The 13,420-nt window shown below is 39.2% G+C and overlaps 1 protein-coding gene across 3 annotated transcripts in view; it reads right to left on the bottom strand.

The window, feature by feature from the left end:
- Positions 1–13,420, bottom strand: part of LOC145941003 (SLIT-ROBO Rho GTPase-activating protein 1) — a 69,281-nt gene that overhangs the window by 38,109 nt on the left and 17,752 nt on the right. The window contains exon 1 of one of the 3 annotated variants that reach the window (XM_083046740.1): positions 6,956–9,175. The exons of the other annotated variants lie outside the window; for them this stretch is intronic. Coding sequence (XP_082902866.1) covers positions 6,956–7,031 — 76 coding nt within the window. The 5' untranslated portion in view covers positions 7,032–9,175. Of the gene's footprint in view, positions 1–6,955; positions 9,176–13,420 lie in introns of those variants that run through there. 3 annotated transcript variants of the gene reach the window in all.

The raw sequence follows: 13,420 nt of genomic DNA on the forward strand, positions 1-13,420 counted from the left end.
TTTCTAATATTAAATACTTGAAATTAAAATCATGTTTCACTACATTTTAATGTTTACTAAAAGCAATAAACTTTCGCTATTTCTTCCATTAAATAATTCAGTAATTGGAAATATAATTTAAAATCAGATAACATCAAGATCGATGTTTTTGTTATTCAGAAAAAAAGACTAATTAGTTTGGCCCCTTTTGCAATAAAGTTCTCTCTAAAACCGATGTAACCCGGTTATATAGCATGATCTAAATTTTCTCATAGACAAGGTCGATTCCAAATTTATCAGGTCTCTCGAGATTCGAGGCAAATCTGAAATAATGACTTAAAATAATGCATCCTGAAAAAGCTCAGAAGAAAGAAAAGTTACGACGATTGCCACGAGCGATTGCAGCCGTGGAAAGGATTACGGATTCGAGCTGACACAGTTCCTTATACAGTCCACGTTAATTACCTATGATTATTCGTAACGCAATCGCGGGGGAGGTGGCGTTCGTTCGCCTTAATAAAACCGTGCCGCACAGAATTATTTATAAGGTTCGCGAAGAAGCGATTACGTAAGTATGCAACGCTGGCTCGTAATAACACGCATCTATTGTTACGAGCATGGCGGCGGCGCTGAACCGAGTCGACTGAAACGAGTTAGCAGCGGAGACGAGAGAGGAATGCGAGAAGAGAGCAAGCGGAAACTGCGCGCGAAGCAAACTTGTTGAAGACTAGGGTGAAAAACGCGATCGCGTTTCTAGCAGTCAATATCAACGAAAGAAGAGATTCGTCTTCCATCGCGTGTCCGTTTTAGAGAGATGGGATGAGAGTCGAGTCGGGAGATGATGTTCATTACATTTCTACGTCCGGCTAATATCATTAGGCTCAAGTTTCAAACGCGATGGAATTAATTGCTGGAATTAGGAATTAATTGGCGAAACCGATCTTTTTTCTCTCTCGCGCGTTCGCTTCTTTCTTCTAAATTTTGTTAAATAATGATCTCTATCTCTCTTTCTCTGATATATTTATTTTTATACTCAATTTTTTTGTAACGAGTATATTTTATACTCGGCGCTATCGAGAAAGTTACGCACTGAAATTGAATGATTAAATTATTTTAATTGTATTTACAACAATTAAAGTTTTTTTTGTGTGTAATGGAAACATTTTTATATATTAAGCGCGTGAAAAATTAAATGCTATAAGAATAAAAATTAAAAATTCTAATTGTAATAATTTCTAATAATTTCTAATATAATTTTAAGTAAAAAAAATTTCTAGCAATACGAAAGTTCTCGATTATGCCGGATAGAGATCGTTCTTCGGCTCGTCGTGATCTCGCGTCCAGCTGTAACGCAATTATGGCCTAGAGCGAGTGTACCCGCCAGGCTATCGGGCCGATTAATCGGCGAAATTGGAAATTAATTGGCGAAATAACTTCTCTCTCGCTTGGATTGGAATTCTCTTCAGACTCTGTCACCGCCATTCGAGCGGTTAAACCAAACGCGCAGTTCTCTCCCGCGCGCGCGGCCAAAGATCACGAATTCAATTTGTCACGTCGCCGGTGTCGCTATCATATTGCTCGGCGCAATTGTCGCGTACAAAGCAATTAGCGGGAATGCTCGAGAAAAAAGCCGTGCGACCGCGCAGAGACAACCGCGAACCTCTCTGCGAACCTCTGTGTCAGCTGCCATACCGAGAACTTTTTATTTCCTTTTATTTTGTCGCGCGCAATGGCACCTTGAAGTATATTTTAACGAATCAATTTTTTAATATGTAATACATTTCTCGATAGAAGATTCTCAGCTCCCAACGTGCAGAAAGGTTTCTCTTTTTACAAAATTATCAAAATAAATTTTTAGAGTCTACACATAAGTATTATATACATTTTTTAAATTTATTTTTATATTTTTTTATATTATAATATAAATATTATAATATTATATAAAATATATTATATAAAATTATAAATTTTTATATTAAATTTTTTTCATATTAAATATTTATTAATGTGCACAATTCCTTAATAAATCACGAAATTGATTAGTGCTGACAAAAGTTACAAGGATAGACGTATGAAATAAAAGAGCAATTAAAACTACGAGTGAAACGAATTATCTGCACAAGTGCTTGGCCCGCAGAAAAAGAGAAACGACCGAATAATTGCTTTTATTCGGTGATATCGAGAGCGAGAGCGACGATTATTTAATTCTTTGCTGTGGAAACTACGGCGGCATCGATCGCGCGGACGAGATTTCGCTGGGCTTCGGTTTCGCAGCCGAGGTTTTTCGCATCGCGAGAGTTACTTTCGATATCGAACATTCTGACACGGGACAATCGGAAATCGACATCGAAACAATTGACATGGAGAATTGTCATTTTGTCAATCTGCAGATATTTTTAAATTAAAAATTTTGTAAAAATATGTTTACACCGGTGTAAACTGAAATTAACTCATTAATTTCATTATTTCAAAATAATTTAAAGATAATACTTTAATTTAAGACAAGGATGGAGACAATAAGTATATTTTTATAACGTAACAAAGATAAGCTAAAGCAATTATTTCGACTAGATAATTATCTAAATATTTTTATTCAAATAATAGAAAACACTGACCGCAATATAACTATTCGGGACTCGATTTCCAATGCAACAAGGTTGTGCCGATGTTGCTTCATACATTAATATGTATGCTGATTATCGCATTCGGAGAACTATAATACCCTCGAAGGACTTTTTACCCGCCCGACAGATTTATTGTCGTTTTTATCGCGCATAATAGGAGATACGGCGGGAGCTAGTTCTCCAACTCTACTATGTTTATTATGGAAGTATAAATATTCGTTTATGATCGCGCGCGAAAGCTTCCTGCTTATTATTATGGAAGCTTCGGTGATCTTCCTTGATTCTGAGCTCACGCGAGAGACTAGAAACGATTATCGTGTATTTGCATTTCGCCGATACAGTTTATCCGCGTCTAGAAAGCTATATTCTCGTTCAACTTCCCTCAACTCGAAATTTGTTTATAAATAGGAGACTATGTGTCAGATAAAAATTCTTTCTATTATATCTCTAACTTTATCAGGAAATGAGCTATTATATATCTATTATATCCATTGTAAAGTTTGCTTTCAATTATGCATAATTTTTCTTTGAATAATTTTTTTAGTCTTTTTAGTTGTTTTACATGATATAGCTTTTAACAAAAATTAACAACAAATTATATTTGTCGAAATACACGGTATACACTCGCTGTTTTTAGACTCTATTTATTACCGCCATACGTGCGTCACCTCGTTTTCATTCAAGTCGTCGTGACACGCGAGAACGAGATCGAAAAGTGACATATAAAATGAGAAGGCGAAGAAATTCGCGCGTTCGTGCAACAGAGAGTGAATTTAGACGAGTGAATTTTCGCGTTGCGCCACCACGTCGTCGTTCTATATTTATACCGCGTGGACAGGTACACGAGAGCCGACACGCCGACGATTTATCCGATAGCAAACATTGGCGCCGTTACGTCGTCGGACGTATATCGGCGTTATGCGGTAACGCGCATGCATCGCCAATATTTTTTCCCCAGCACAAAGCACGGACATTTTCCCGTTCCAATTAAAAAAATCCATCTAAATAGCAGAAATCTATAATTAAAAAAAAGAAACTTGAAAATTAGTGGCTATATCATCTAATTAAATGCTAATTTATTAATTAATATAAATGTCTCTTTTTTCTTCTTTTATTACTTCAAAAATAAAATGTTTTCTTCAACGTATATAGTTTTCCATTATATATATTATATATATTTTAATTTTTCGAATAATATATTTTAAATTTTTCCAACAAGTACACAGAGAAAATTTGCTCTTAGAATTTACCCTGAAAATCATGGGTAATCGTGGGACAATATGGTATGGAAAAATTTTTATGAGAATTTCTCTGATTAATAGAAAATACACATATAGAAATAATAATATCTATCATCATCATCACAATAGAAATATCTATTACAATAAAATATAAAATATGTTTGATTAATTTTACTATGCAGTTTAGTAAAATTAAAATCAAACATGTTTTATATTTTACTGTGATAGATATTATTTCTATTGTGATAAATATTAATCAGAGAAATTCTCATAAAATTCTTTCCATACCATATTGTCCCACGATTACCATGATTTTCAGGGTAAATTTTAAGAGAAAATTCTCTCAGTGTACAAATAAAATTCAGATAAATGCATTATTATTTTATTAATGATAATTAATTATATAATTATATAATTAATAAAATAATAATCTATCTGAATTAATTTTATATGTAATTATATAAATAATAAAATAATAACGCATTTACTTAAATTTATTTGTACTTTGAAAAATTTAAACAAGTTTAATGCAATCGTTTGTATATTATGTGCAACATATGTGTGTCGTATCGTACACTTGTCACTGTGTGGAGGAAACGCAACCCAACATATACGAGACGCACCCTCTTCTCCTCCTCGTCGACGTGTCAATTTAACGGCTTCCTGCTCTGGCATCGAGTTTCGCCGTGCACGCACGTTTATCGACCGAAATGTTCCGCGTCTCTTTTGTATCAAATGCGTGAGAGCGGTTAAAAGGAGATACATTGCAGCAGTATAAATAGTAAAATAGTAAATAAAGCGGACAGCTGATAAAGAGCGGCTATAGCGTAATAAAGTGAAAACACGCGTCTCAACATTTTTAAAGCGTAAAAAGGTTGATAATATATGCGCGTATATGTCTATCTAAATTTTCCGACATTTGTTTATTCTAATTTTGACATGCTTGCCATTAGAAATTTAGATTTTTTTCATTAACAATTTTAAATTTGCGTATCTCGATGTTCTTATTAAGGAAAAATAGAATGCATTGGCTGTTAAATACACGAAGAGAATTTTCTCTTAGAATTTACCCTGAATCATGATCATCATGGGACAATGTAGTATATGGAAAGAATTTTATGAGAATTTCTCTGATTAATATTTATCACAATAAACATAATAATATCTACACGTTAAAGTATAAAACATGTTTGAGTAATTTTACCATGCAGTTTAGTAAAATTAATCAAGCATGTTTTATATTTTATTGTGATAGATGTTATTATTTTTATTGTGATAAATATTAAGAGAAATTCTCATAAAATTCTTTCCATACCATATTGTCCCACGATTACCATGATTTTCAGGATAAATTTTAAGGCTCCTGGGTGCTCACCGCGGCCATATTGGATTGTGACGTCAGAGGCGAGAAAGCACACGTTGAAAATTCTTAGATGCCATTTTTTAATGAAAAGATATTTCGATTAAACAGCACTTCAGATGGCTTTAGCACACTCTTAAAAACCCCCGAAAACTATCCTTTTCCCTTTATAATCAATCAACATCTGTAAAATGATCGAGATATTAGACTTTGACATGCGGAATGACTGCGCATGTGCAAAGACCAGACGGACTGGGCTTCATAATATTACATTTTACAGCTGTTGATTGATTATAAAGGAGAAAGGATAGTTTTCGGGGTTTTTTAAGAGTGTGCCAAAGCCATCTGAAGTGCTGTTTCATCGAAATATTTTTTTATTTCGAAATGGCATCTAAGAAATTTTAGCGTGTTTTCTCGCCTCGTCACGATTTCGACATGGTCGGAAAACCAGGAGCCTTAAGAGAAAATTCTCGCTGTGTATGATTAAGCATAATTTTAATTTCTCCCTGTAGTAATCACAAAACTTTGCTTCTGTATGAATATATGCGTAAAAAATAAGAAATTAACAATAAATGATGATTAAATAATTTTTGCTTCGGAGAAGATTTTTTTTACCTCGAGGAGACAGCGTTTTAATCGCCCTTCCCTCTTCCATAATTACGTCTAATTGACGGGACCGGAGTGTATATTGAAATTCGCCGGCGCTATTATAAAATCTACGAAGCGTTTAATTGAACGCGAAACGAAAAGCTTCAAAGCGCCTGGCTCGAGGATTCTTTTTGCAGCGTCCAATACTCTTGGTTTGCATCGCAGCGTATCCGTGCGACGTCTCTCTTTCTCTTCGTTGAACTTTCACGTCTCTCGCCGAAGAGAAAAAAATATATACATCTGCGTTCGCGCGCGGCCAACCGGCAATTAACTTATCGCCGGTGAAATTTTGCTATCGGCGATCGAGCATCGAGCATCGAGCAAAATAGTACTTTTGCGTCGAGTCGCGTCCGTGACAATGCACGGCAATTTCCGATATCGATGTATTGTATATTGAATATTTTTGCGACGTATTGTATATATTTTTTTCCGACGTATTGTATATGTACGTACATGCAATATAATGCTATATCTCTTGCACGCTTCGTCCGCGAGCATTCGCTATCGGCGCGGGTTATCTCCTAGCCTCTAGCATTTTTCTATATACGTCATACACTCCCTCGTATATATCCCTGCCGTCAGAAATTCTATACAGCTATAACGAACGCCTGCACCGCCATGTACTGTTGAGAGTATCGTGTCGTATAGAATTTCCTATATTACGCATATGACATCACGCATATAATAATGCACGCGTCTAAAAAACACACCATATCGTTTTGGTAAAATAACTCACACGATGGAGAAAATATACACGATTTGTTAAATTTACGTTAGTTGTGAAAGGATCGACAATTTATTTTAATAATTTTCTATAAAAGAGATTTCCTCTCTACAATCTTAAATAAAAAATAAAATCAAAAGAATCTTTAGAATAAAATATAATCATAATAAAAAAAATATATATAATTTGACGCTATTATGTATATATGTTACTAAAATTACTCAATTCACGATTATTTTATCCTGTATCTTGATTAATCGTTAATGACTATTATTTCGTTCTTTCAATCGATATCGCTTTAATTTAATTCGTATTCTTGTCTCTATTGCGGGAGGCGTCTAGTGTTGAATTAATTTATTAACATGTCGTTCGACAGTACCTGGAAAGACATCCTTGGTGTCGGGAGTATAAGGATGGATCCAGCCGTTCCTCTGCTGTATGATGCACTGGAACATGATGCCGAATTTCTTGCGCTTTTATCCGTGACGAGAAAATTTTCCACAGTGCGTCTTCGTCTTTTTCGAAACGAGACAGTTCCTTCTTTTATCGCACCCAACTATCGATTACGCGATCTCGATCACAATTGCAAAGAGACGAGTCTCACATGCTAATCTTGATCGATCTCCCACTCTTCTGGATCATCGCGTTTCAAGTCTCTCCTCAAGAATTCGTTGTAGCTTTCGAAGGATTGCGTTCATTTAAATTCGAAGCACGAGGAACCATCTTCTCGATTCGCAGATCGATCTCGTTGAGAAAGAGGATGGCGATTTTCTTTCTCGCAACTAAAGAGTCCCGTGGTGGATATCGATCTTCCGATATATAGCTGCAGCGAAAAGGTCTCTCTCCTTACATCTCGTATCACGTCACGCTGTTGCGGAAAGGGCGGTCAGTTAAGCGCGTTATATACCTTATAAAGGTCGTATAACTTTATGGACGCAGCTCTGGCGAGTCGTTGAACCGCACGACGGCGTTCCATCGAAGGCCACCGCCGTCGATGTCGATGCCGCCGTCCTTAGGACGATCCTGTCTGCGAGACGCTGCGAACCGCGACGGCGGTCCAAGCTCATCTTCCTTGCGCGCGAGTCCTCTCGTCGTCTCCGCCTTCTATCGCCTCCTCTCCTCGCCCGATCGAATCGTCGATCTCGTTCCTTCAGAAGAGAAGAGGCTGCTGCCCTTTATTCGCGATCCTTCTCTCTTCCTGTCTCTCGGACCTGTGTATTCCACTCTTTCCCCTTCCTCGTCGCCTCCCTTCCCCTTTTTCCCCTTTCTTTATCGTTCACTAGATTGATTCCTCGATCAAACAATTCCGTCTCTCTCTTTTCCTCCTTTTCTCTTCAATCTTCCTTTGATGTCTATTGTTTTAATTATTCTTTGATATTTTTATTGTAATTTTATTTTCTTGTTCTTTAATAAATATTTTCTTTTCTTTTTCTTATGACTGCGGTGCTCGCGAGTCTAAGAGAATTTAACTAATTAGCGACAAAGTGGCACATCTATAGTTATGCAATTTGATGCAATATTCCGAATTCAAAATTCTTCAACAATAGCTTATAATAAAGAAGTGTTTAAGTTTCTTTCTGCGAAATATTTTTATTTAACACGTTTTATGTCGAAAATAAGTATTTCTTATACATATATATAGCGGACTGATTTCCTTCCCCTCTTCCGTTGTGTCAGACAGTTAATTCGTGCGACAGGAACAGCGGTGATGTTCCCGTGTTATATTCTCCTCTTCGCAAAGACACTATTATTACGTACGTAATTTCGTTGTGGTGAAACGATGCCGGGCGCAGAGTTCCTCCCGCTTTTGTTACGGCTGAACCAGCGAAGGACACCACCTGTGCGCGCAGCCCAGCGAGAAGCGCCGGGACGACGTCCTTGGGAAACGCACTCGCCTCTGCACGTCCTCTCCTACACCCGTTCCTCTCTCGACCGAAGGGAGGAAGAGGCGCGAGGGCGTGATATTCGCAATTTCCCACCCAGACACAGAGACACACATGCACGCGCACTGTCACGTCCAAGTGACAGATGTACAACACCGAGGAGAGACCGCACCGCAACCGAGAGAGATCAGAAGGGATAACTCTCGTCCTTCGGAAACGTCCCCGCGTCGGAAACTCGCGCACACCAGGAGGAGGATACTTAATATCGGATCGTCCCCGTAGAGTAGAGACACGCGCGCGATGCTCCAACACAGGAGGCTGCTGCCTGCCTTCGCGCTTTTCCGAACTCTTCCGGAGTTCGCCGCGAAGCGGAAACGACGTGCCGACAATGGTATCCGCGATCTCGATACCGGATGTCGGCGTCCCACGCAACCGACCGACGCCGAGCGGCGAATACGATCAGAAGACGAGGAAGAGAGAGATCTTTTTCTCTCTCTTTCTCTCACTCGCGAGGAAGAGAAAACGAAACGCGGAGCCGAACACCGTTCCCCTCGGCACGACGGTGTCGTCGCTCCTGCGACGTCTACGACGACGACGACGACGACGACGACGACGATGAGAAGAGACCAGAGAGGAGGGTGGCTGGTCGGGTGGCTGGCTGGGATCGAACTAGATGGCTCGTCGCCAGGCAACCAGATTTTCCCTCTCGGTCTCTCGCGCGCGCGAGTGCGCTTCCCCCCCCCTTCTCCTCCCCTTCCGATCCCCCTTTTCCTGGCCCGGTTAGCTCGCTCGCACGTTCGCTCGACCTGCTCTCGCGTTCTCTTTCTTTCGCTCTCTCGTTTGCTTCGCCGACTCTCCTCTACCCTCCCGCGCACGCTACTGATTCGCCCGCTCCCTCTCCTTTCGCCCCTCTTCACAGGAAGCGCGCGCACACAAACAAACACACACACACACACACACACACACACACACACACAAAACTACGAAATGGGTACGACGCACCGGTTCCTACATCACCTCACCCTCCGCATGCCGGAGGATGCTGCGGAGGATCTTCCTTCTCGAGATGCTGGCTGCACCGCGAACGCTTCACGGATGCTGCACGCGAGCGGAACGTCTTGTTTGGTGTATAATCGCGATTCTCTCGCTTTACACTTTCTGTGCGCACTTATAATTCTCGTTCACCGGGACTGATTCGGGACCACGCGTTGCGAGTTCGATTTTTGCTTAATTTTTTTGTTTTTGGTGCTCAACGAGATTTCATGCGTAATGAGAGAAAGAGAGACGATCAGCTGATTCTCTAATGACGAACCATCCGCTGGTTTGCCGCAAAATGACACGCAGAAGCTAAATATTGTACTATAGTATGATTTCCCTCCTCTTGACATACTCGGCTTCTCGTGATAAATATTTGTCAAGTCGTGTGATAAAGCATCAGATAAGATATACCGCATATTTGTTATGTACACTTTAATTGCAACGCACACGATAAAGTATGTTGGCAAACAATCTCGCCAAAAATTATCATGCTCATTTTAGCTATCTCGCCAATAAAAATCCTAGCCATCGCACGCTTGCGATGAAATGAGATAAACATTATATGCTTCCTAAGATGTATACACAAGATATATACCTATTCTACTTTTCTATCTTCTGAAAGACCTACCACGTTCTCGCGCAACTGGCACGACGAGTCTTTATTAAAGACTATATAAGAATCATAAGTTTTTGTCGTCTTTCTGTTAAACAGGGTCAACGCCGGAGAATTTCTCGGCCGATCTCCTCTACGACGTCGCTAATTGCTCCTTTAAGCTAATGCTATCGCAGAGAAATCGTTTGCGATTCGCGCTTTGCAACGAGCCGGCACTTTCTACGTGTTTCACCTTAGGAAGGCGCGACGGATTCCCCGCTTTTGGACAGAAAAAAAGCTGTCGAATCGAGGAAACGACGCTCGGAGAAACTCGGTGTGTGTGTGTCTGTACGTTGGTCATCGCGAATACATATAGTTTCCGTAGTTTACTGTCCAGGTGCACGATGAGATGGACTCTCACCGATTGTTCATGTCATCTGCAGCGGAGAGCAGGAAGAGGGAATACAATGTCGGCGCGTGAAATAAAGGAGTTTTATTATGCGCTCTGCGAACTGTGCCCCAGGAACAAATAGCGATCGATCGAGAGGAAAGGAAGTAATTTGAGCGAAGTACAATAATATACAGACAATAACGGAACAAATAATCAGGAAACATAAAATAAAAACAAAACGAGTTATTTTCCTGAAAGGAAACAATTTTGCAGTTTGATGTGATGATTGGACAAGTATAGAGAGAGAAAAAGAAAGGTATCTCGTAAGAAATATGTGATGATAATAAATATATTAATAATATACACTGAGAGAATTTTCTCTTAGAATTTACCCTGAAAATCAATAAAAATAATAATATCTATCAAAATCAAATATAAAACATGTTTAATTAATTTTACTAAACTGCATAGTAAAATTAATTAAGCATGTTTTATATTTTATTTTTATAGATATTATTTTTATTGTGATAAATATTAATCAGAGAAACTCTCATAAAATTCTTTCCATACCATATTGTTCCGCGACTACCATGATTTTCAGTGTAAATTCTAAGAGAAAATTTTCTCTGTGTAGAATAGAGTATAGATTAATTAACTGATGTTTAATTTTCTAGAACGGAATTTCTTTTGTTTCGAGTCACATAAATAAGGAAATTAGAAAAAATTCAAATTACAATTAATTAATGCGCTCTGAGTAAAAAATCAGATAAATAAATAAAAAATATAAATTATTGTTTAATGGCAGCGCATCGTAATCAAGTACGCGAGTATCTATAAAATTACTTCGCGCCGAAATTGAAGAGAGAGAGAGAGAGAGAGAGAGAGAGAGAGAGAGAGAGAGAGAAATCCGAGGATAGAGATAGCGATAGAGAAGCGGAGGAATCAATGAGTGCTACTCCACGACCTCGCGGCTCTTCTCTCTCCCTTTCCATCGTGTTCTCTCTCCCTCTTCCTCCCTCATTCACGCTCTCCGAACGTTGCGCTCCCACCGTGTTCGCCCTATATCGAGTGTCCAACCCTCGAAGCGTGACCGTGACTGTGACTGTGACTCTCCGAGCTCTGTGAGAGAGAGCGAAGTGCGCGTGTCCGCGCCGCATCGACGCCACCGCCTCGTTGCATGTGCATTTCGATGTGTGCGATTCGCTGTAACGGTGGTGCACGAATGCATCCACCGTAAAGAGACTTGTGCTCGAATGCCCGCATGAATGAAGCCCGTATGACACCGTCGCGGAAATTAACAATCACTATCGGGATTTAATATCGCCGAAGCCTCTCGAAAACTTTCAACTTTGAAATTAAAAGACTTTCAGAGATGCATAAGAAAGAGAGAGAAAATATATCCTAAATGAAAGAACTTTATATCATCTGTGTATGTAATTAAAATAATTATAATTATATACAACAAATTATATAATAATTGTAACAATATGATCAATGTGTTATTAAAATATGTATATCTAATTAAAAAAGAACGATAATATATTGATATAATTTATATAGACAGGATTAAAATGCACGAGAGAATGAGAGATATCCGCTTACAATTAGGTTTCAATAGAGATTAAATTTTGAATACTAAAACTAAAATATCGTTTAATATATCGTTTAATATATCTTTAAAGAGAAGAAAACTCCTAGTTCAAGCTCGAACGATTTTGAGGGATTCACGCGACGCTATATAAGAGATTTCCGATTCATATTCTCTTACTTTTTTATTTATAAATTTATGGATCGTTAATCGCGCGATATCGCACATCAATATAAGACTTGGCTAACCCTTCAACTTGGTCAACAAGTGCCAAGACCTTTCATCGGCCACTTGAGCGACACTCGGGCTCGTCTTACCGGGCTCGCTCTTCATGTTCCTCCGACACGTCCGACACCCACCGACAGACTCTCTCGACTTTGACCCTTAATTGCGTCGGTGCGAGGGAACACCCGGCTCTTCTTATGTTATTAAGTTCACCCGCGCGAATTGCATTTATATTGCACTTAATACACGTTACGTCTCGCACAGATGTTTCTCCAAGTGCAAATTAAAATGTGAAGGTCGGTATTAATCTCGCTCCGACTAAAATAACAACTACGAAGATTGAGATTGTGATAAAAATGCACATAGGATATGCGTTTGGAACTGTTTTCTGCTTTTCTGTATATAATACTTTATTCTAAAAAAAAAATAAAAATAAAAAAGAATAAGAAAGACTCGATGTCGAATTAAATTATTAAAACAACTGCGAAAGTTAAATTAAAAAAAAGTTTTAAGCGAGACTTTTTATCTCGACCTATTTGTCAGCTCGTTACTACGCGCCAAATGCATCTACAATCTACCACAATGCTGACGTTACTCTAACCTTGGCAACCTTGAATGCGACATAAGATGAAACACAATGATCTAAAATTGCGATGATATTCGCGGTAGGTATCTGTTATACGCAGCGTGCAGCTATTTCGAGGGCATGATTAAATCTCTCTATTAGAGCGCGAGCGTTTTCATGATTCAATAGACGTCGTTCGCGACTGTAAACTTCAGCCTTTGTTTGTTGCCCACGTCGGCCTACCCACGTGAGAGAAAGAGAGGTCGGTACGGCGCCGAAGACCGGTTATTTCCGGCGTAGATTTCCGGACCGATTTTAGTTTTCGTGCACGCCCACGTAGAAACGCGCCCAGAAACGGAAGCGTTCTCTCTTTCTCCTCATCGAGTTAGTCCTTGGCGCTATTCTAGTCGGCCCTACAGACGACTACGCGTTCACGTGACTAAACCTCATCTCTTCCTCAACCTCTTCTAGGCCCGTATCGAATGACAAAGCTTTAACTTTATCCGCGCCCAGTCAAGCGATCCTCAAAGCGTCGCGATACACGACTCTATCGCCGTTTATC

Source organism: Prenolepis imparis, unplaced genomic scaffold, assembly GCF_030444845.1.
Source record: "Prenolepis imparis isolate NDT839.2.m4 unplaced genomic scaffold, iyPreImpa1.0 SCAF_9, whole genome shotgun sequence".
NCBI lineage: Eukaryota > Metazoa > Arthropoda > Insecta > Hymenoptera > Formicidae > Prenolepis > Prenolepis imparis.